The 24,062-nt window shown below is 43.0% G+C and overlaps 2 protein-coding genes and 1 pseudogene across 7 annotated transcripts in view; 1 reads left to right on the top strand and 2 right to left on the bottom strand.

The window, feature by feature from the left end:
• Igsf6 (immunoglobulin superfamily member 6) overlaps positions 1–17,371 on the bottom strand; it is a 30,007-nt gene extending 12,636 nt beyond the window's left edge. The window contains exons 1-6 of one of the 3 annotated variants that reach the window (XM_021635669.2): positions 17,129–17,360; positions 13,394–13,753; positions 11,390–11,493; positions 10,752–10,802; positions 10,364–10,441; positions 6,826–8,473 (exon numbers count right to left, since the gene is read on the bottom strand). In XM_021635669.2, coding sequence (XP_021491344.1) covers positions 8,417–8,473; positions 10,364–10,441; positions 10,752–10,802; positions 11,390–11,493; positions 13,394–13,753; positions 17,129–17,195 — 717 coding nt within the window. In that variant the 5' untranslated portion in view covers positions 17,196–17,360 and the 3' untranslated portion in view covers positions 6,826–8,416. Of the gene's footprint in view, positions 1–6,825; positions 8,474–10,363; positions 10,442–10,751; positions 10,803–11,389; positions 11,494–13,393; positions 13,754–17,128 lie in introns of those variants that run through there. The other 2 variants (XM_060366912.1, XM_021635670.2) reach the window with 2 other exon arrangements.
• The window catches only part of Mettl9 (methyltransferase 9, His-X-His N1(pi)-histidine), a 40,329-nt gene extending 20,774 nt beyond the window's left edge, over positions 1–19,555 (top strand). The window contains exons 4-5 of one of the 4 annotated variants that reach the window (XM_021635667.2): positions 1,451–1,635; positions 18,846–19,555. In XM_021635667.2, coding sequence (XP_021491342.1) covers positions 1,451–1,635; positions 18,846–19,051 — 391 coding nt within the window. In that variant the 3' untranslated portion in view covers positions 19,052–19,555. The remainder of the gene's footprint in view (positions 1–1,450; positions 1,636–18,845) is intronic. The other 3 variants (XM_021635668.2, XM_060366909.1, XM_060366910.1) reach the window with 3 other exon arrangements.
• On the bottom strand, positions 4,694–5,736 carry LOC110547848 (U6 snRNA-associated Sm-like protein LSm5; annotated as a pseudogene).
• Positions 19,556–24,062: the final 4,507 nt, after the last annotated feature.

The raw sequence follows: 24,062 nt of genomic DNA, 5'->3' as shown, positions 1-24,062 counted from the left end.
GGTTTGAAGAGTGTATTTCTGTTTTGTAAAGTTCCTAACACAGAAACTGCTTACCTGCAGCTGATTTTGAGGTGGATTAAGTGAGAGGTTAAGTGAAACATGCTGCTTCCTGTCTGGCTTCTCTTCCATTGCAGACCTAAGATTACTGTTTTGTTTAATCAATGTGTAATTTGTAATTTTAAGTTGTTTGGCCAAAGCATTATACAAATATTTCTTTCATAATTTATTTCATTGTCTTATGATAGAGCTGACGACATTTTGTCCTGAGAGCAGGGTCTGCACAGTAGACTGTGTTCTGAAGTGCTTTAATGAATTGAATCCAGCTTTAGATATGTTATACCGTAATCTCGCAGTGGCAAAGCGCTTCTGAAGCTCTAAGTCTATATCTATCTCAGGAGGTATTTGCTGCAGACAGACACCTGTATGCCTACTTCCTTGGTTTGTTATAAGCTTGTTTGACATAGGCTTCAGTTTTAAAAATACAGATTGAAAAGAAGAGATACCTGAATGATACTCAGAGACATTGCAAAATACCAACCAGGCATGGTAGACCAAACCTGTAATCTCAGTGTTCGGAGGCAGTAGCAGGAGTCTGAGGCCAAATTAAAAGAAAAGAAAGAAATGCTATAAGGTCATGGACTGGGGATCTAGCTTAGTACGGTATTTGGCATGCAAGCATGTGGTGCCCCAGTACCCATGTGAGAAAGTTAAGTGCAGTGGCATGAACTTACAATCCTAGCACTGTGGAGACGGATGCAGGAGAATCCATGGGGCCCTGCATAGCTTAATTTTTGAGTTCCAGAGTAATAAAAGACCCTGTCTCAAAAAAAAAAAAAAAAAAAAAAAAAAATTGAAAGTGGGTGGCATCTGAAGAATAACACCCAAGATTGACTTCTGGCTCCACAATTGTCAGTTTTTCCTCAACTGCCCTTTGTATAATTGCAAGTATAAATTATAGGTGCATATTTTAGGTGCATGCACATTGATTTAGAAGACAAAGTTACAGCCTTGGCATCTTAGTTTTTTTGCTTTATATGTTTTCAAGACAAGAGTCTCACTTTGTAGCTTTGGCTGTCCTGCAACTCACTCTGTAGACCAGGCTGGCCTCGAATGCACAGAGACCCACTTGTCTCTCCCTCCCAAGGGCTGGGATTGAGGGATGCACCTAATCTCTGCTCATTTTTTTTTTATAATTTTTTTTTATAATTTATTTTCATTTTTATGTGCATTGGTGTTTTGCCTGCATATATATCTGTATGAGGGTGTCAGATCTTGGAGTTACAGATAGTTGTGAACTGCCATGTGGGTGCTGGGAATTAAATCCAGGTCCTCTGGAAGAGCAGTCAGTGTCTTCACCAATGAGCCACCTCTCCAGCCCCCTATCTTAGTTATTTTTAATACTATCTGTAAATGGGAGAAATATTAACCAAGTTCTTTTTTATTTTTTCAGAGTGCTTGGTATAAATGAATGGCAAAATACAGGGTTCCAGTATGATGTCATCAGCTGCTTAAATCTACTGGATCGCTGTGATCAGCCCCTGACGTTGTTAAAAGATATCAGAAGTGTCTTGGAGCCCACGCAAGGCAGGGTCATCCTTGCCTTGGTTTTGCCCTTTCATCCCTATGTGGAAAACGGTAAGTGTGGGCAGGCCAGCTCTTTTCAGAATGACTGTCTGTGGTATTTGTGATTTTATGTTAAGAACAACTAAGCATAGTCTATTGTTTCTTAGTTACCTGGAATTTAAAACAATACAGTTGGCCACCTTGATTTATGCTTATTTTAATACAGATTTTATAGCCCTCTGTACTCCCTGGCATTGTAATAATTCATACTCACCTGGGTCAGTGCATCTGTATCTGTGTTCTCTGGCTTTCAGTGGAGCTTGAACACGAGTGGCTTATGAAGCCAAGTCAAGCAGTAAAATTGTTTCTTTTAATCTGCTAGTAGATATTTGCTAAATGTCATGGCTATTTTGTTTTATATTTTATAATTCTTGTCCCAGACTCTAAAAATGATGAATGTTTTCTTTTGAAGATAAAGTTTTTTTATTATTTTTAGAATTGCCAGCGTGTGTGTTTGTGTGTGTGAGTACAGCATCTGCAGAGGCTAGAAGATGTCATCAGATCCTCTGGGACTGGAGCCCTGCTTGGGTGCTGGGAGCTGAACTTGGGTACATGCTCTTAACCCTGAAGCCATTTATCTCACAGTCATTCATGCTGAAAGCTGCTGTGGTCATCTTGAAGATTATGGCTTTAATTCTCTTCTGTATTTTGATAAATTAATGTACATTAATATAAAACTACTTGTTACACTTGTTAATATTTTAAAAATCTTCAGTCTTTTTTTTTTTCCCTGAGACAGCTTTATGTAACCCAGGCTGACCTCAAACTTACTATGAAACCAGAGATGATCTTGAATTTTTGATCCTCCTGCCTCCTCCTCTCCAGTGCTAGGATTTATGTGGTGGTGAAAATTGAGCCTCAGCTTCCCGATGGCTGGCAAACATTACCAATCAAACTAATCTGCAGCCCTCAGTTTTCTAATTTTAATGCTCAGATTGGACATTTTCTCAGCTCTCAAGTACTTGCAGACATTTTAAAAGAGTTCCTTAGTATTTTGCAAGTGCTAGAGTCACTAAATATTGTGGAGATTCATATTTTAATGAATAATGCTCCTGTTTCTTGTGATTGTGGAATACTGTGGATTTATGGTACTGTGTATGTACATGCTCCTTAAATCTGTTCTTGTCCTTATTTTTCACTTATGGTCATAGTCCTTTCTTCTTCCTTTTTTTTCCCCCTTGTTTGTTTGTTTGTTTTGGAGGAACCTTCCTGCAGCATTAGCTGGTTGGAAGGAAACTCATGATCCTTTTGTTTTAACTTCCTACGTGCTGGGGTTACAGTGGTAGGTCACCATGGCAGGGTCCTCCCTTTGTGTTTAATGCTTGTCTGTACATTTACTAAATAATAAAGGGTTTTGGCATTGGTATGGAAAATAGGAAATCTCCCTGCTGCCTCTCTCTTTCCGTGTGTGTGTGTGTGTGTGTGTGTGTGTGTGTGTGTGTGTGTTTATGTATGTATGTGTAGGCAGAGGAGATTGACGTCAGTTTCTATTGCTTTTCGTCCTTACTTTTTGAGACAGGGTCTCACTGAACCTGGAACTTAACTGCTTTATGGCTGGACTGTTTGGGCAGCAAGCCCCAGTTGGCTGCCTGTTCCCCCCACTGACATTACAGTTCCATGCTGCCACCCCCATCTCTTCTGTGGGTTCCAGGGGTCTGAACTCAGGACTCAGGCTGGCATAGCAAGCATGTTACCCATGGAGCCATCACTCCATCACTGAGCCATCTTCCCAATTTCTTTCTATTTATTAATTAACTAATTAATTAATTTTGAGGCAGGGTCTTATGAACTTGCAGTGTAGGAGAAGGATCAGGATGCCTTTAACTCCTGATCCTTCTCTGTTTCTGCCTCTCAAGAAATGGGTTACAGGTGCTGCCTACCAAGCCAGTCTTGAAGATAGAAAACTGTAGACATGGGAGGGCAGAGAGAAAACGGATGGAATAAACATCCTCTTTTCAGTTTTACTTCTGCATATAACATTCCTATTGCTGAGTGGCTTTTCATCCTGCTTTAAATGTGAGCGCCATGTATCATATCTATCTATCTATCATGTGTGTGTTACACAGCGAAAAGACCTTGCTGCAGTGCCATGCTCTGTGATTAAGCCTTGGCTCCATCTCTGCATTGTACTCACTAGTCATTGCGTTGTAAGGATCTGGCTTCCTGTGTCCCGTTGGGCAACCACATGATAGAACTTTTAATGCTGCTTCCTGGCATAGCAGGAGGTGGAAAAGCAGGAGGAAGAAACATCAATCTAACCACAAATTTCATTTCCTTGTGTTTCTGACGAGAAAAATTGAAAGGAAGGCAAGCTAACAAGAGCAGTCTTCACTTAGGACCAAGAACAAGCTCCTTGATTGTGGGTGTCCAGAGCTGCCTGTGGACTCTGAGGAGTGGCCTGTGACACATTACACACTTGACACAAAGCCTTGTTGCTAGGGGTGACCTTTATTGACCTGTAACTTCTGCAGATTGTCTGGCAGACCCCATTGCTGCTGTTTCTGCTTCCTTTCTTCAAGTCTCTAATTAGATCCTGATGATTTCTATGGGAACTGTGAGGACTGGAGACGTCAAGGCGCAGAGTGCACTTAGTCTGCTTAGCCCAATTAATTTTTTAACAGAAAAGCAATTATAGGTGAAATGATTACTCTTGGATTTTTTTCGGGGAGGGGGTGCTGTCAGTGTCACGCATTTAACTACAATTTTGTGTAGACTAACTTAGAAAAAGCAGTCTCATGTTTCTTTTTTAATCTGTTTACTTGGTTCCCTCACCTAGTCTTCCTTAGCAGTTAGTAATCAGGTGAGATCTATTTAGAGAAAAGGATGTAATTAGGGACAATTATGTTATACAAATGAAAATTTAATCACATGATTAATTTGTTAAAAATCATAATTTTATGCAAACCTATTCATGGTAAAATTTGTTTAGGCTGCTTGCAAAAGAGTATGTAATGAAAAATCTCCTTTTTGCTCCAGCCCCTCTTTGTGTTTTTAGATTACTCTAAACATCTTCAAATGTTACTCTACCTGTATGCAGGTAGAAGCCATTAGGAATACTTTAGAAGCCTTTCTCCTTAAATATATCAAGGAACACACCTTACTACTATATTTGTCATTACCTAGATGGAGGCAGTGGTGTGCTGAGCTGGCTCAGACTGACTCATGGGACCTGCCTGGGAGACGGAGTGGACGCAGCGAGTGGGCTGTTCAGTAGGATTGTTGGTTGCTATGTTTTTAAAAACTGTTTAAGAGCATACAAATCTAGGAGTTAAGCATAGTTGCATACTGAGCTTTAAGCCTTCTCACCATTGTGCTCGGTCTAAGAGGTGATGGAGTTCGAGAGGTCTGGTCCTTTGCTAAAGGTCTCGGAGCCTGCACTCTGCCTTCAGCAGTGTGGAGGAGGGACCTACTAGAACTCAGCACGTGGCACTCTGATTGCAGGTCAGCCCTCAGAACTCGGAAAAAGACGTGTCTCATCATCATTTCCTCTTCACTGTCATGGGAAACTCCAGGGAAAAATCTCTGGGTGCTCAGAGAGTAAGAAAGGATTCAGCCAGGAGTCTCTGGAAAAGGGTCTGTGCAGGGAGTGTTTTTCATCTCGGTTGAAATGCAAGAAGTTTTTTTTTTTTTAACCAAAAACGTCTTTATTTTTTAAGTCTTTAAAAAAAAAAGACAAAACAAAACTACTTTTTCCAAAATAACCATGATTAGCTTAGAAAAATGGGTGTATATCTTCAAAGTGTTTCCTTTTAATGGAAACTTCATTTTATAGAATCTAAACAGCAAAGGTTTTTTTTTTTTTTTTGGTTTTTTTTTTTTTTTTTTTAAAGCCAGAATCTAGCATAAGTCAAGGAAATCCATTCATACTTTAGGCCTTTCTCCTCCAGGAACCAGCATTGTTATATGATCTAATTTTATAATCCTTTAGGTGTAATTTCAAACTTAGCGACATTTTCCAACACCATCTTGACAGTCATCAGATCCTAGAAGTGTACCAACAATTTCTTTATCACTCACAAAGTGAATTCTTGATTCTGCACACTTGTCCACACACTCTATTGGCAGGAACTAGGACGGGTTTGTGGTCAAGTTAGCCAGAAGTTGCAAGAAGTTTTAAAATAGAATTATTGTTCAGTTGTATTTATGCAAAGATATTTGAAGGCCTACTATGTTCTGGGAAGAGCCAGGCAGTGGAAATACAAAGATAAATGAGCCCTGTGCTTTTAGTTGTGATTCTAGTATAGATTGTAGCTGTAACAGGCAATGTTGGGATAATGTAATAAGAGACAAGGGTAAAGTGCTGTGGGGGTGGAGAAGGAAAGATCATCAACTGGGACTTAGGGAGTCTTTATGTGCACATCATGAGCTTTGTGTATTGTCTTGTTTTTACAGTATTGGGGTTGAGCCCAGGGCCTTGCTCTTTCTGTTGAGCTGTGTCTTCGTAGTATGTTGCAAACTCAAAAATGTATGTGAAAGCATGAAGATGCAGACATGGTAGGCTTGGGATAGGGCAGGCTCATTGTAAGCCGAGGACAGAATGCAGAGCAGGCCATGCAGAGTAGCCAAGTGCTCAGCAGGTATTGGGCCCTTTTAAGTGTGATGTTGAAGATACAAGTCTTTCTTCTGAAAATACCTTCCAAATTTCAACTTACAGTCCTTTGAGGCAGTTCTTGCATTTATTCTTTGGCAAACACATTAGAATTCAGTTTTTAATACATTAGAGATTTGTCTACTGGGACAATACCAGAGCACAATCACAACAGCAATGAGCAGTACGTGTATCCAGTGCTCTGCTCTCGTAAATGGAGCTAGTGCTTGTCCCTTTCTGCCATCTGGTTCGTAAGTTCATTTATTTTGCCTAAGCTGGTAGTTTTAAAGTGAGGAGGTGTGCCTCTTGGAGTTCGTAGGAGGTTCATTTTGGAGTATGGAGGCAGAAAGATGATGAGTTCATAGGCTACATGAGGCCATGTGTGAGAGAGGGAAGGAGGGGAACAGGAGAGATGGCTGTGTTTAAGAGTGCTGATCCTTCCCATTACCCACATTGGACAGATCACAACCACCTGCCATTCTAGCTTCAGAGAATCTCATGTCCTCATTTGGCCTCTGTGAATACTTGCACACGTGTGCACAGACACAGACACATGCATACACATCAATAAAAAATAAAATAAAAAATTTAAATAGGAAACTAGCCAACCAAAATACTGCTAGGTATGCCACTGTTTTATTCCTTTTGCGTGTCTAAATTGAAGACATACATATGCACATGTATATACTACACACAGTACATGTGTCCCTGTGTGTGTATACATGTGTACAAATAAAATGAGCTTACTGCTCCTTCCTCTCCAGTTTTTGGGACACAGGTTATCAGGATAGCACTGATTTGAGCCACCATTGTCACGCTCTTCCAAAGAGACTTTGAAGTATGTGAAGATTGTATCAGTGTTTTAAGAAGAATGTGTGCCATTTAGTACCTGTTTAGAAGCGACTGTACTGAGATAATACACTATGATTGTTAGTGAGCAGTGTGTGCTTGTTGATATTCAAAGAACAATCCAGGTCACACCCTCTTTTTTTTTTTTTTTTTTGGCTTTTCTGAGATAGTGTTTCTCTTGGTAAACAGCCCTGGCTGTCCTAGAAGGTGCTCTCTAGACCATCCTGGCCTCAAACTCACAGAGATCCACCTGCCTCTGCCTCCCAAGTGCTGGAATTGAAAGGCATGCGCCATCATGCCTTGCTAGTGTCACCTCTTAGTGAGACAGTTAGGACCTTGCTGTATCGGGCCCTAAAAGTGCGTGCCCCTGGCCTCCCTCCGTTGGAAGTTCTTCGGCAGCGCACTGACACCTAGAGCGAGTTGTATGCATTTGTTCTGAGGCATTTTCTGAGCTGCCTTGGGTTTCTCTGTTAGTATTCTTCCTGTAGTCTCTTGCAGTCTTGATTTTGTTGGAGCACACCCTAAGTTGTTTATACACCTCAGCAGGACAATGTGCACTTCCCAGCGCTCCATTATAGTATCAGAAGAAACACGTTTTTGTTCCAAGATACTTTTTACAATGTTTCTCTTACTCAAAACTTGGCCTTCTTCTCTCTCACTCCTTTTGCCCCTCTCACTTGATTCTAATTGTTTCCTCATTTACATAACTCAGGAAGATCCTTACTCTTCCTGAGACTTGAGATTGTGGGTTGACTTTAAGCCTTCTCCTTGTTATTGGCCTCACATGTTTAATTCATGGGGTGAACTGATAGGATACACATGATAACAATTTTAAACGACAAGTAAGATTTTTTTTTAAATCAGGCTCCTTAGACTGTTCCTGGAAAATTAGAGAAATGTCCTCCAGTTGGATTTTCTTGAGATTTTCATATTTTGTAGTTACTGTTAGTAACAGCTACTTATGCTCAGCCTTCTGGTGTGGCTGCTGTCTGCTCCATTTGTCCTATCTCTTTTCTTTTTTTCTTTTTTTTTTTTTTTCTTTTTCTGGTGGTGGTTGTTGTTTTTGACACAGGATAACATGTATCTCTGACCTTAGATTTGTGCTATACTCACGGGTCACCTTGAGCTTCTGACCTTCCTTATGCCACCTTTCCAGTGTTGGGATTACAGGCTTGTGTCACTTTCTGAGTTGATGTGGTGCTGTGAATCAAACCCAGGGCCTTGAGCCTATGAGGCAAGCACTCTGCCACCCGAGCTTCCTCCCAGCTCTCGTCAGTGTCGTTTTGATTGGTTTGATTCGTTCACACGGCCCTAGCTGCTGGAGTCCCACTGTCAGTGGTTTAGAAGTGAGTACATCTACGGTCTTCCCGTGCTGGGGAGTGCTCTTCTGTTTTCGTAGGTGTCATCTCTCTCCTGTGACAGTAAACAGTGAACTATGCTTAAGGTTATGGTACCAGTGGTGCCATCCTAACAGCTACGTAGGAGCTACTTTGTAAGCATGCAACTTTGGTCTTGTATATACTTTGAATCATTTTTGGGTATATGTGTTAGTGCACACCCACATTGGAGAACATACCCCTACTTGTGTATGTGTGTGCATATGCACTTCTTTCTTTGTGTGTGGGGATGTCCCCCTCCCACCTTTTGCTTTGGTGTTGTGTAGTCTTTTGAGACAGGATATCGTGTAGACTCCAGACTAACTTTGAACTCACTGTGTAGTCCAGGATGACATTGAGCTGTGGATCCTCTGCTTCAACCCAGTAAGTACTGGGATTGCAGGTATATGTGACCATGCTGATCTTGGTTTTGTTTGCTTCTGAAATAGGGTTCAGGATCTTACTGTACAACCCAAGCTGGCCTTGAGTTGGTAATTCTTCTGCCTTAGCCTCCCAAGTGCTGGGGTGGCTGGTATGTACCATCATGCCTGGTCCTTCCAGTTACACTAAAAAGTTTGGGTACCATTTTTTCATTTTAAAAAGGCTGCCTCACTGTGTAAGCCTGGCTAGCTTGCAAGTTGCTATGTAGACTAGGCTGGCCTGCAACTCAGAGCTGTGTCTGCCTCTGCCTCCCAAGAGCTGGGATCAAAGGTTGGCTCTGGTTTTCCTTCCCTTAGAGTAGGATATAGGAACTAAAATAACATCTGTCTTGATGTATTGTCAAGTCTTTGCCTTGGAACTTTAAAGTTCTTAGTTCCACTCTTCCTTCAGACACTACTTTTGCTTTTATTGAAAAAACACCCAGGACCTTTTCTCCATTTTCTTCTCTGCTCTTTCTCTACCCCTCCCCCTGCCAGCGCATGCTCTTCTTCCCCCTCCCTCCCTGCTCCCAGTAAACCTGCATTTATATAAAAAAAATAAAAGAAGAAAGAAAAAGCATCCAGGAGTCAGAGGTAGGCATGTCTTTGTGAGTTTCAGGCCAGCCTGGTCTACATAGCAAGTTTCCATCTAGCCAGGACTACACAGGGAAACCCTGTTTCAAAAAATAAGATAAAATGAGCCCTAGCTTCAATAGGAAAAACTGTGAACAGGTAGTTTTTGTTTTTATGCTCCCCCCTCCTTTATATCACAGGAAGATGAATTAACAATGTGGATGATACTCTCTTTTGGTTAAAATGGTTAGATTTTTATTTTTAAAAACTGATGCTGGAGATGGAACCCAGGGCATTAATAAATATTGGGTAAGTGCTCTGTCACTGAGCTACACCCCTGGCCCATGAAAAGCCCTTACGACTTGGATAACTCTCCCATTATCTACTCCCTTCATTCTGTTGTATTTACCTCTTTTCTAGTCATCAGTTCTCTGTGTATTTTGCCATAGAAGGCTTAGCATCTGTGCCATGCATTGCGGACCCAGGTTTCTTTAAAGCGGCATTCTCTTGGGAATCCTGACTGTGTCTGAGAGGTACTATGTCAGGAAATTATGCAGACCATTCTGTCCACAGCCGCCTAGCCCCAGAGCCAGCAAGACGCTGCTTTTGTATCATTAGCAAATTTATTTTTCCCTTACTGGTAACAAGTGACATTAAAAAATACACAGGTATGTAGCACTGACTTAGGGCCTACTGCTCACTGGGTGTAGTATGAAGTAGTTCTTAGTCCATAAAAGACCCTTGCCTGTATTGAAAACACTGTTTGCATGTCACTAACAAGGAGACCTCTGATTGTTGAACATTTATCAAATGCCATCTGTCATGCTTTTGGTGAAATAAATATTTGGAGAAAGAGTCTTCTAAAGGAAAACTTGATTATTGACAGCTTCTTGGTATCATATTCTTTTCAGTGGTAGATGCTGTTTTATACTTACAGTTGGTTGACTTGTTTCTACGTGTCTCTTATGGTATAATTCTTGAGCAATTTCCCGAAAGATACGCCGAGCACTCTTCTGCAAAATCAAAAGGGAAGGTGTGTCTTTCAGGAGCATGAGCTCTCCGTTTATTGCAGGGGCCTCAGCCATGGGACTCCTCCAGCCACACAGTTGGCTCCCTTGCTCTGACTGCAGTTAGCAGAATGTATGGCTGAGAGCTGTCAGGTTAGGATGGCAGCTTCCTCTCCAGATGATAGCTGTGGATTCCTAACCGGGAATAGGAGCCTTCAGGGTGGAAGTTACTGTGTCGTTCTCTGGACTTCCTAACAGTTTGTGTTTGAACTGGTTCCCACCCCCCGCTGTGTAAAACCACAAGTATTGGCAGTACCTTTTGTGAGTCTTCTTTGGTTTTCCTGCTTCTTGGACTGTTACATTTTGACTGCCAAGAAGAATAAGACAATCTGTGAGCATTTTGTAATCTTAGGCAGAAGGAGGGCTGAGCTGGCGCAGTGTTTTGAGTGACACACACTAGGCAACTTTCATAACATTTTAGGTGCTTTCGTTTAACAAACAAATTTAACAACTTCAATGGGGGCTTAGTATAGCATATGAACAAATTCTAGTAAGTATTTACACCCCAATTTTTAACATATATACAGACCAAAAATACTCTTTCAGGAACATTTAGGTCTTGAATATTTTAAGGCAACTTCTAGTATCTTCATTAACTATTTCTGCTCTTAAAAGATTGTGCTTCGGGTTTTCCTAGATAACAGAAACCAATCCCCTCTCCAGCCCTCACCGTTGCAGCAGAAAGCCAGCACAGGTGCTTAATCCTCTAGTTCTAGGCTTCAAAGAAGAAACACTGTGAACATGTCTCTGATTAATAGTCTCAGTAGAGGCTCAAGTGACTGCCACCTCCTCTGAGGTGCGAGTCAGGTGCTTGCTGGGCCAGCTGTTTCTGAGGCGGACAGATGAAAATAACCTCTCTCTGGTAATATTGGAGGAAGAGAATATTAGACTTACTTTGAAGAGGACTATGAAGATCACACACACCCCGGTGACGTAGAGAGAGAGCAGTGCTAAAAGCACTATCAGGAGACTGTTCACCTGCCTGCTGAGAAGTCTGTCTTCACGAAAACAGAGAGGAACAGTCACTGGCAAAGCACGTTCCTGCAGACGACTGTGAGAAGCCACTTAAGCTACATTCCGAGGTGGAGCCTGAACTTGCTATGCGCACCCATCCCAACCACATCTGATATGCTCGTCAGTTTCAGTGGTCTTTAACTGTGTTAGACCAAAAACACCTCTTCATAAAATAGAAACATAAAAAAAAATTAAGTTGAAGAACCAGGCATGGTGGCATTAATGCTAGCACTTGCAAGGCAGAAGCAGATGGGCTCTGAGTTCGGGGCCAGCCTGCTCTACATAATAGGTTCTAGAACAGCCAGGACTACACAGTGAGACTCTCAGACAAACAAACAAATTGAGTTGAACATGTGTTGTAATGCTGAGAATCACCGTCTGTGTTTTGATTGTTTTTTTCCCTTACGGTACTATACTGCTGATTGAACCTAGTGCCTCGCACATGCGTAAGCCTTTTCTACCACTCGGCTACATCAGCCCAAGAATTGCTTTTTATAAGTATTAATTTAAATACAGAGACATTTAAATTCTGTTTTGTTAGAAGTGATACACAAGAGTCACCAACTCTGTTGGTGCAGCGCAGATATTTTCTTGTATATTTGTTGATGTAACTGTGAAAAGCTAGTGCTGTCTGGTAAAAACTGGTGGAAGCTGTCCATTGAGAATCGTAGAGCCAGCTCCTTCCTTAAAGGCAGTTGTACTGTGTGACAGGTGCTTCTCATAGTGAAGTAGAAGAAATACTGAACTCACTTTCATATTCTGAATTCTCCTTTTGGGCATGCAGTGATCTGTGTTCAAAGAGGGGATTTAATAACGTGTGCCTTTCAGTATTGATTATGTGAAACATGAAATACAGTTAGATACAAAATTATTGTCCATTAATTTATAGTTCTAGCTAAAATATCCTATATGGATTCAGTTTATACAATGCACATTTTGTTTGTAAAACATCACATTTTGCTCAGATCTTTAAACCTTTATCTCACAAGCACAAATTAGGATATAAATCTGGTAGTATAACATGTTAGCCTGGGCATTATCTTGAGACAAGTTGACAGCTTCCAGAACCTCCCTGACTGGCTCCACTTAGTATCCACAGATACAGAGGCAATGGTGGGCCTTCTCACTTCTCTCCCCATCCCCAAACTTATTTCTGAAAGCTGAGCATCCACTCTTTTTCCCTGTGCTGCAGTGTTACCTGTGTGTGCAGTGTCTAGGTGTAGACATAGGGAGACCTGTGTTTGTGTGCAGTGTCTAGATGTAAACATAGGAGACTTGTGTATTTTTATAGCTTTCTTTAGAAACTGGCTTACCATTGCACCACCTAGAACATGACTCTGTAAGAGTAGCAGAAATGGACTAAAAACATAAAGAGAATTAAACACAAATTTGGAGAGAAGCCACCAGTCATTCTGTGGCACTGTCTTTCTGCCTGGATATTAGAGGAAACAACAAAAACAAACAAACAAACAAACAAACCAAAAACCCTGTTAACTCTGGCTTCCTGAAGAGATCCCTGACAATCCCTCACTCAGATGAGGGATTCAAACCTACCTAAACACTGGCAGCAATTTCAACAAGCCACTTTATTTTCTTGAGTAGTCTGAGATAAAGACATTTCAAATAGACTGTGGTATCGCTTGCCTGTCATGCCACCTCTTTGGGAAGCTGAGGCAAGAGGAAGAATTGGGCCAAGAATTCAAAGACAGCCTAGTACAATATAGCAAGGCTTGATTTCTTTTAAAGGAAAAAAAATAGTGAACAACAACAAAGGCTTCACACAATTTTGAAACTAACAACCATAAACATCTTAACAAAAACATGATGTAGCCTTTTTTTTTTTAGTTTATTTTTTATATTAATGATGTAGCCCTTTGCACTCACCTCTTACTACCAGTGTAGTCCCGTTTCCAATCTGTTTAGCGCGTGGTGTCACTTCATGGGGAAATGCTATTCCACAGATGTACACTGCACTGTCATTTGGAGACACCCTGTTGACAGTGAGGGAGACTCGGTTCTGGTCCAGGGTTTCCTTCACTGTGAACTTGTCTGCCTCATTTTTGCATCCATCCAAACACAGAACCTCAGGCTGATGAGTGCCACAGCGAAACCACAGGCTTCTTGGTTGCTTTGAAGGACATCCAATTGTGGAAAAGGTACACTCCATGGTGATAGCTTTAGAAGTGTAGTCTACCTCTAGGTAGTCTGGCTGCAGTACAGAGACGGTACAGGTGCCCACCACACCTGTGAGGAAGCACATGGGTGTTGAGGGCCTTTGCTGTTGCTGCTGCTTGGCAGTACTGAGCCAGGGACCAGCCAGCCTCCATTTCTTGTCTTCTTCCCATTAAAAACAAGACTGTAAAGACAACAGGGGTCCTTACCTGTGCTAACTCATTGCTGCTGGCCTTTACCTCATGGTTGTTGGCTTGCCACCTGGCTACTGGAGGACAACCTCAGAGGCTCTTCTAGGATCAGTGTGGCTATTGGAGGTAGTGTACCTGAAGCCAGATATACACTCAGTGCTGACAAGCATTCCCTTGGTTTCAGGCCATCCATGTAATCTTGAAGAGCCTGTTTTCTCCTGTGTACCCCTTGCTGTGGGGTGTGACTGAGCACATGAGCACTGGCAGGTTTCCTGCCTGTTGGGGTCTAGGCTGCCTAGAGATGAATCGTGTCCATTTGGGAATTAGGATAGCAGGAAGAATGTACCAATGAGAAAATGCAGCCCTGGCTCAGCTCATGGCTTCCCTGACTATTGTAGAGCTGAGGCCAGGGAGAGGATCCCCTGTGGATTAGTCATACTTGACATATTGTATAGTAAAAGGGAGAAGAACATAGACTGGAGTTGGAATTTATTTCTGTGATTATAGTTCTGAATGCTGCATGGTTTCCTGTCATGGCAGGGATGCTGGTCCCTTGAGCAGTTAGTAGAGAGTGAACTGTGATGATACCCAGGCCACAGTATCTAAAAGAAGGCAGCTGTTGCATTGCTCTCCTGCCATTACTGCTCTCCAGTCTGTGGCGGTGCCTCGAGCTTGAGTTTGCATCTTGACCTTCTAGCCCTGACATGATGCTTAATGGGAAGGTTTCTTAATGCTTCTTAATGGGAAGTCTCCTTAAGCCCTTTTGGGGCAAAGGACACATGAAAAATAGTATTGGTTGAAGCATATGGAAATTTGTGTGAGTTTTTAGTTCAATTTCTGCCTACTTGTATAGGCCAGATGGTCTCAAAAATAGTTGCTCCTGAGAATGGGGGGGAAAAAATCCAAGTCTTCTGACGCTTGTATTTGTTTAGCAGTGGTTCTCAACCTTCCCAGTGCTGCAACCCTTTGATACAGTTCTTCATGTTGTAGAGACCCCCAACTATAAAATTATTTTGTTGCTACTCCATAACTGTAATTTTGCTACTGTTATGAATCATAATTAAACATTTGACATGCAGGATATCTGATAGTCGACTCCAAAGGGTTGTGACCCACAAATTGAGAGCCACTGATTGAAGGGCTATGACTCTTCCATTTTGTCCTGTAGGCTCCCACCCAGAGCAGCAAAGCCAATAAAGTTAGTCACAGCATTTGTGAGATTCTGTTTTTACATTTCTCTTTGAGCATTGTGTGCTTTGAGGTAAGCCAAGGCTCAGTGCTGACTTGCTCAGAGGAGTTAGTCAGCTCGGCGTACCGTCTGGCTTCTTGAGTACCAGGAGACCCAGCTGAGGGGAGTAGGCTCGCTAGCCTATTGACTGTAGCCCCGCTCTGCCCAGGCACAGTCACCTTAGAAGTCCAGGGTCTGCTCTGCAGATTTAAAATGACCAGTCCTATCATCCCAACACTGTGGACAGAGCCCCAGGCTCAGGTGGCTTTCCGGTGCAGATTTTAAAGTACAGCCAACTCTTAACACAGTAAGGAGCACTTGCAACTTAGGAGTTTCCTCCCACAGTCTCAGGCTGGGCCAGGGGAGGTCACACTGCTGTATCCCAGTTGAGCAATGTTAGTCAAAAAGAGAAGTCTGGATAGTATCTCACCAAAAGCCTTCTCCTGTGAAGTTTTTCTTTTAGAAAATCTTAAATGCTGATTATTTTTTTCTTTGGTTCGTTTTCAAAATTATTTTCCACTGAAAATATTGAAAGTTTAGCTTGGTGGAGGAAATAAAAATCAAAACCATTAGAAAATAAGTAATTTGGGATCCCTTAAGCTTATTTTGTGTCTGCCTGTTCAAGTGTGTGTTCTTACGTCTGTGGGCATGCAGGCGTGAATGTGCCGGTGTGTGTGGAGTCCAAAGGACAGCCTCAGTTGTGTTCTTTGGAATTATTTACTTTTGTTTTCCCAGAGAAGGTCTCAGTGGTTGAGTAGGCTGGCTATGGGCATGGGGTTCTGCTCAGCCCTGCCTCCCCAGCACTGAGATTATAAGTGTGTGCCGCCGGCCTGACTTTTACATGGGCTCTGGAAGCCGCCTGTAGGTCTTTCTGCCAGCACAGCAGACACTTTACTGAGTCACCTCCCCAACCCCAACGTTAGTTATTATTATTATTTTGTTTTTAAGACAGGCTTTCTCTGTATAGCTCTGGCTGTCCTGGAAATTGCTCTGTAGACCAGGCTGGCCTCAAATTTATAGCTCCTCCTGCCTCTGCCTCCTGAGTGTTGGGATTAAAGGTGTGCACCACTGCCCTGCCCTGCTCAGCATTTATTGAGGGAAATGTCAAACATATGCAAAGGCAGCTACCTAGCACGGCGGGCCCTCCACTGCCTGGCCTTACTCAGCTTTGACTCACCTCTTCTCACCCTCTCAGCTGTTCACTCCTTCGTTACACCTGCAAACATTTCACGGAAGAGCTGGACAGGTGAAACTTCCCTTTAACCAAAACACTTTACAAAAATAGCGTGTATTCATTGCAGGCAATAGAGCAGTGTAAGATAGCACCATGGTTCTTTAGCCAGAAGAGCCACTGTTGACATTTTGATATAATTCATTCTCTTCTTCCCTCTGCCCTTCTCCTGGGTGTGCTGGAGAGTGAACCTTGCATGTGCTAGGCAAGTGGCCCACCACCGGGCCAGCTCTACCCTGTATTTCTTTTCAGGGGAGAGAAAAAAAATGAATTTCAAGAACTTTTGCTTCATCTCATGCCCTGCAATCAGACTTTGTGGTTAGATCTGAGATTATTTAAACTATGATGAAAGAAAGTCACTTCTATAGAGCTAGACGAGATAGAAGCAGAATTTGAGGGTAAGTTATATTATCGGGTGGCTTTTCTCTACAACAGGTTACGGCAGCTTTGAGAGTCAGTTCTTTTCGGCCTTTAGAACCATTGTTGTATGGAATTATCAAGCAGTTATTGTGCAGTATGCAGCAGTCCAGAGCCTGCCTGTGTGGACGGTGACTCGTTGACTACCAGTATGGTCTTGAGCAGATTGTCTAGGGAGAGGTGCTCAAAGCAGGGTAACAGCATAGGGCCTGGAGGGCTAATAGGAAACTTCTTGAGTTCTGGGAGGAAGAAGAAAACCGCTGCCTAACTGTAGTGCTGCACATTTAAAATCATCTGGTAAGAGCTTAAAGTATAAATAGATTAGGAGGGAAGCAGCAGTTTATTTAATAAAGCAGAGAAAATTTTAAAAACCCTCTTACCAACATGAAACAGGATGAGGCTGATTCCTAGCCGGAGGCCAGTGTTGCTTGTGCTCACAGGGCCCATCTCTGCATGTGCTGGTCACATACTCAAGAGGATGACCTTCCTTTTCCGCCTCCTTTTTCAGAAAGGAAGAAGTAAAGAGAGGAACTCGTATTAAGGAAGTACAAACAGGAACTTTTAGAAATTGTGTAAGCATGGTTTGTAATAAGTTTCACCATGTAAAGTTGAGATTTCAGTTGGGAGCATGTTTCTAAGTATGTGTGTATATTAGAAATTGTCAGAGGTGTTTGATGTTCTGTGTGGAGGTTTGCTTTACATCTAGCTGTGTTCCAGGAAGTCATGTGGTCTCGGGCAGTGCCTGACGTTTTCTGAGTGCTCTTGTTGGTGTGCTCTGCTGTTGCTTCTCCGGGTGAGACACTGCTAGCCCTGCGCAGTAGCAGGAGGCCATGTTTCCTGTAGGCCTGGGAGAAAAACCAGGGACCAATGCATCCTCTTAGGGTGAAGAAGTACACAGCTGCTGTTAGGCATGTGCACCTGTCCTTACTGTTGGTAAGCAAAATGAGTATGGCCCTTGGTGCTTGTTCTGGGTGCCGCACACAGCCCCAGCCCCTCCTCACACCCAGCCTCTGCTAGTCAGAAGTTTGTTCTAAGTAACAGGAGCTGACTCAGGCTGATCCAGCAGAAAAAGACTTGTTAACAGCATTCAAAATGGTTCCTGGAGTTTTGGAGTTTTGGAAGGCCTGGAGAACCATGTGAACTCAAAGTCAGGAGGAACTCTGTGAAACTGCTCTGATGCTAGGTGCTGCAAACCGCCTTTAGCGCCCACCCGTCAGTGTGCCTCCCTCGCCACTTGACATCAGTACCTGCACGCAGTGAATAGTCTCAGTTTCTTCTGGCTCACAGCTTCTCACTCCAGTCGTGACAGCCAGCTCAGGTATTGCACCAGCCCCCTGCTGCAAGGAGTAGAAGCAGCTTCCCTTCCCACCAAGTTAACCAAGAGTTAACTTCCCTGACTGGGAAAGGGTGCAGTGCTGGCCACTGAAGAGTTTGCAGTCTTTCCTGTCCCTTGTGTGATCTGTCACCTGCTCGTGGTAGATCTCCTTAGCACCAGAAGTCTCACTCTGAATTTAGTGGCCCGTCACCACATCTTCTAAGGGCACCCCACATCCAAATGTACTCTTGGTTCTGTTTGTGTGTAGTCAGGGTGTGGCCTGCCTGCTTCCCACACCCCAGGCTCCTGATGCACATAGGTTTAGAAGTGATTGACAAATGACTTAGGGAATGGGTCAGCTTCTCTTGAAAAGCATTTGTATTTCTGTGAATTAAAATTTCTCATAAGCCTCTTTTAATTTTCAGCTGTGCAACTCTGTAGACAGGAAGTTGAGTCAGTGTTCTATATATGTGATTCCTTGTGCTGTCCAAAACCTTCCAAATACTAGTGGTTACTCTGACTGCAATTTCAGTATCTACTGGCTAGTTTTCTGACTCACAGAAGATGCTCCATCGGTATAGCCTCTGGATGCAGGCAGCCTGCGAGCATCATTTTGGGCAAGTTCCATCACTCCAGGCTGTGACCACCTGAAGAGTGTGGAGAACTGTTCAGACCTGCTACACCTAAGGCAGTAGTACCTGGAACACTAGCTCTCCCTCCCCTTTCCTCTTTTAATGAGTCATTTGTTCAAGGATCTAACTTAATGTTTTTATTTGTTCTAGTAGGTGGCAAGTGGGAGAAACCATCAGAAATTTTGGAAATCAAGGGACAGAATTGGGAAGAACAAGTGAATAGCCTGCCCGAGGTGTTCAGGAAAGCTGGCTTTGTCATCGAAGCTTTCACTAGACTGCCGTACCTGTGTGAAGGCGACATGTACAATGACTACTATGTTCTGGACGACGCTGTCTTTGTTCTCAGACCAGTATAAACATGTGGAGGCCTACGTCTTCAGAGTCACCCCTGGAATCTGCCCTCCAGAAGAGGGCGTGCATCCAGTGATGTCAGGGGGACCTCCAGGGACTGCCATTCTCAGTATCATGTAGGAATTTAAAAAGCCAAAATACTAATTCTTTCTTTGTAGTGTGTAAAGGAGTGTTTTTAAAAACAAAACCCAACTCTTTGTGTATTTTTAATCAATCAACTCTTTACTCAGAGTCACGCTCCAATGCAGGTCACTCTCCAATTATGATGGAAGATATTTTTTATACTTAATTGCTGTAGGGACTCATCCCCAGACAAAGCAATAGTCATATCATGGAACCGATAAATGGATTGTTTTTAATAAATGAAGACTGGCAATAAAGCTGTCCATTCAATTCCAAATATTGGTTATAAGGTAGAGCCACTGATAACTCTTTCTTGTTTAGAAACTCCTTCTGTTACTATTCAAAAAATGTTTTTAATCATGCTAATAAACGTTTTTTGGAGATGACTCTCACTCTCCTTGAATTCTGTGCAGCTTACCAGGAGGAGTGCCTAGTAGGAGAATGGTCTGAAACATGCAGGCTGAGCACAGAAGGCAGGCTCCAGTTTGGGCATGGTGGAAGTGCAGCTTGTGGAGAGCCGTGGGCAGTTTTGACCATCCCTAAAATGCCTAGTTTTATTCAGATACAGTGCTCTAGGAAGCACCTTCCTCAGTCGGTGTTGTGAAACACCTTTGTTTTCCTAGACTTCCTCATGTCCTCAGGATTGCAGCAGTCCATTGCATTGCCTGATAGGACGCAGCCTAAAATATCTTTATGCAATTTCTTCTTTGTATGCCTTCTTCCCAGAACCTGGCTCATCCCCAAATCCTTAATTGCGAATAAGTTTGTTTACTGAAGACCGTCTCAGACACATGCTAGAATCCAGGGTACCTCCAATAAACCCAGAAACGTGGTGATGGAGGAGACCTCATTAACAAGATCAGTAATCATTATGGACATTAACCCAAAACCTAAAAGTCCCAGTAGTCACAAGCAGTGACAGTGTGAGTGATGTAGTCACAGTGTACTATCCAGGTGTTCATTAACTATTCACATTAACGCCTGGGCAGAAGGGCCATAGACTGTCCATTAAGAGACACCCCTACGTCTCCACCTCAGCAGCCCTCGGCTGTTGTGTGTAGTCCTATGAGGGGTCGTGTGGTTCTTAGTGGTGTTCTGTCTTTTCCAGGACTTGAGGTTAGTGAAGTACAGTTAGAGCCCTAGATAGTGAACAGGGGAACACAACGACCCTAACATGCTTCTCTGGCAGTGGAGACTTGCTTCTTTATCTTGCTGTCATTAGGGGCTGCTGTTGAATCCCACCAGACCAGGGAAGGGTGTTCAGAAGCAGGTGGCTTCAGAGCAGCTCCTGTCTTCGAAGTTGAGGTCTGTTGAAAAAGGCCGCAGAAAAGCATAGAAAGCACATGTGTTTATGCATTTTAAGGACAATTTCTCGAGAAAATCAGAGGTTCTCTGAAGACCAGTTTATTAAATATGCCATTTTGTGGTTCAGAAACCAGACGCAGATGTATTCGCACGTGGTCTGGGAAGTCTTGGTGTGTTGTGACCACTGGCCACTAGATGGCGGTGTTGCTTACTGAGTGACAGTGGCTCACAGCCACCCCGCCACGTATCCCCCTCCCCGAGGGGATCACGCTTTCCTCTCCAAGTATAATAATGCTGCCTTGTGCGCTCCATTCCTGGCGTAAATGCCTCAAATCCAGTGAAGGTAAGGTGTTCGAGAAACCAAGAAGAGCTCCATCTTTGGTAGGCAGGCCTGCTGGTTGACCCTAAAGGTGAGTGGAGAAAGGAAGCACGCCTTGCACCTGGGATTCCTGGGATTCCTTGGAAACCCCTGGAGCCTTGGGAGCACCGATTACAGTGAAGGGAGGGGTGAGTGGACACAATACCCTAGTCATTTCCCTTTTGGATGAGCTCATTAAAACCGCTACTGTATTTTCCACCATCCTGTTTGAACCGGCAGCAGGTTGTTTGTTTTGTATAGCCAACTCGCAACACTTGATAAGCTGCGCTGGGACGTGAGTGAAACTTAGGTGTTTCCAGCCTCTGTGTGAAGCTCTCTCAGAATATGTCACTAGCATTGTACAGAAGTCAGGCTTGGCACCCCCACAGCACAGACTTGACTGCTCACAGACTTACAGCCCATGTAGCAAAGATCTAATGGGTTGCCGGATAGTTGAGTTGTATGTGCACGAGGACTGGGGAACTTAGGTCCCCAGGTAGTCATGGAGACCTTGGAATCCCAGCGTGTGGGAGCCAGATATCCCTGGAGCAAAGTTGCTTCCTAGGTTAGCTGGAACAGCAAGCTACAGGTGCAGTGGAAGCTCCTGCCTCAGTATATAAACTGGAGTGCAACTGAAGAAACTACCAGAAGTCAGCCTTGGACCTCAGCACACACATCTGCACAAGTACCTCACACCCAAACAGGCGCACGCGTGCGTGCACGCACTCACACACACACACACACACAATATATAACATGAATGAAGAATTTCATATTGCATCCACGTGAAGAGACACTTGTAGTGGAAATCCAGCACTGTGACATGAGATTCCAAGGTCTCTTGTAACTACTGGGCGGTGAGACATGGCTAAAGATAGCGCACAGGCTGAAGCTATGCACAGCTGCATTTCACCTGGTCAGTTTATCTGTCCTTCCAGGCAGGGATTCCAAAATTCTAGTAGCTTACTTTTAATTTTAAAAGTAAGCTAACTTGGGGCTAATTTTAGGTTTGTAAAAGTTACAGCTTTGATTTAGCGCTCATTTAATTGGCCCTAGTGCTACTGTTCAGGGGACCTGTCCCATGTTCAAGGCTGCTGGAGGTTTTGCTACTTTTTCTTAAGATTGTCTTCCTACCCTCAGTTTCCATTAAGGGCGTCCCACTCCACCAGCTGGTTTTTGTTTTTTCAAAGATTTATTTTTATTTCCTGCATGTGAGTGTTTTGCCTGCGTGTTTTTGTGTGCTGGCCGTGTATGCCTGGTGCAGGTGGAGGTCAGAAGAGGGCTCCAGTTCTTACAGAACGGGAATACAGCTCTGTTGTGAGCTGTCCTGTGGGTGCTAGGAACTGAGCCCAGGTCCTCAAGAGCAGCCAGTGCTGACACCCACTGAGCCTCCTCTGCAGCTGATTCTGTTTTTTAATTATCAGTGCTCACTGAAATAGAATGGCAACATTTGCTTTTCCATTTTTTTTTTTTTATGTAATCAAATCCATGTAGCATAAATTAACCAACCATTTTGTTAGGTGTAATCATTACAGTGCAATCTTTTTCCTCATCTAGCTCAGGAGCACTTCATTTTGTCAAACTGGAAACTACCTATTAAATGAACATTTTTTTGTCTAGATTTCTTGCATATATAGAACCAAAGTGTTTTTGTGTATGTTATGGGTGACTGGCCTATTTCACTTAGCATATACAAAGTTGCAGCCATATTTATAAAATTTTCTTTTTAAGACTGAATACTATTCCACTATATGGACCTACCACATTTTGCTTATCTATTTCACTACTGATAGAGTGCTTCCACCTTTCAGCTGTGTGTACCATGCTGCTGTGAATATGACTCTATAAATTCAAGACTGCTTTTATTTTTGGAGGGTGGGGTGGGAGCAGATACCAAAAAGTGGAATTACTGGGTCATATTGTAACTTACTCTAGTTTTATTTTTTTAAGGAACTACAATGATGAAACCGTTTTCTATTTCCACCAACAGTGCATGAGAGTCCCAATTTCTCCACAGCATTGGCAGCACTTATTTATGTATTTTAGATCACCACCGCCTAATGTGTAAGAGGCGAAACTATTTGATTCTCATTTCCTAACGATTAATGCATCATACTTTCATAGTTCAGTTTGGGGCATTTGGCTTCGTTTCCTGGTAAAGTGCACCTTGTAAATATCTACTGGTGCCCTGAACAACAGAATCCTTTTTCTCTGTGAAATCTCAGACTTCTCTGGAGAATATTATTACATAACTAGAATTTAAGAGTCCCTCTGGGCTTGAAAGTCACGGTGCCCTATTCAGATGAATCAATGCTTTCATTATAAAGTCATTTTAAAACTAACTTTCAATACCTGTAAAATGGTGGGCATGGCATTGGCTAGCTGAACTAAATAAGTTCTAGAACATAAATAAGAACAGAGAGGGTACCTAAAAGCTGTTATCAGACACCCTGATTAGGATTTGACATTGTAATACTGATTTATTTTTTGAGATGGGGTCTTGCTTTGTTGCCAGGCTGGTGTCAAACTCAACAGTTTGGAGTGATCCTTCTAGTTCAGCTGTTTGAGGGCAAGGGACTGCAGCCTTGTGCCACTGCCCTGGCTGGAATATCGTGTTTAAATGCCTGTGAGCCCCAACCCAGGGGTGGGCTGAAGGGGCCAAGACCACTCGACTGTCCTCCCAAACTCAGCTGCAGTTTCTCTTGTTTTTGACACTGATGCCTGTTTCTGGTCCCAAAGCCCTGCTGGGCTCTTGGGTTCCAAATATCACACTAGAGAAAAGAAAAACAGGCAAAACGAAGCCAATGTCGGTGAGCTTCACCTGTCCGGCCTGTAGCCGTGTGCACTGCTGTTGGTGTTTTGGTAGGTGTCCTCGAATGGCTCTCCAGTGGTGTGTGTGTGTACACGCCTGGTTCATGGGTCTTCGTGTGGCAATACATGCTTTTATTTCGATAGGAGAAATCATGCAGAGCTCACAGGCACCTGGTTTCTAATTAGAAGCTGACAAAAGATGCAAGATATGTCCTATCGTTCAGGGCTTGAGGACAAATTGATCCAAGGCCCGGGAGACAAAAGGCTGGTTTTTGAGGATGTTGGAGAAAGAATATAAAAATTCATTGATAGGCATCAGAACACCTCCGTGGGACCTTTCTGAAGGGAATGTTTAATGCTGTTGTGACAAAATAATGCAAAAATTAGGATGACTGAAATGTTTCATTAAATGGGAGAAT

The sequence above is a fragment of the Meriones unguiculatus genome, chromosome 14 (genome assembly GCF_030254825.1).
Source record: "Meriones unguiculatus strain TT.TT164.6M chromosome 14, Bangor_MerUng_6.1, whole genome shotgun sequence".
NCBI classification, from domain to species: Eukaryota; Metazoa; Chordata; class Mammalia; order Rodentia; family Muridae; genus Meriones; species Meriones unguiculatus.
This window is presented reverse-complemented; position numbering and strand designations above follow the sequence as displayed.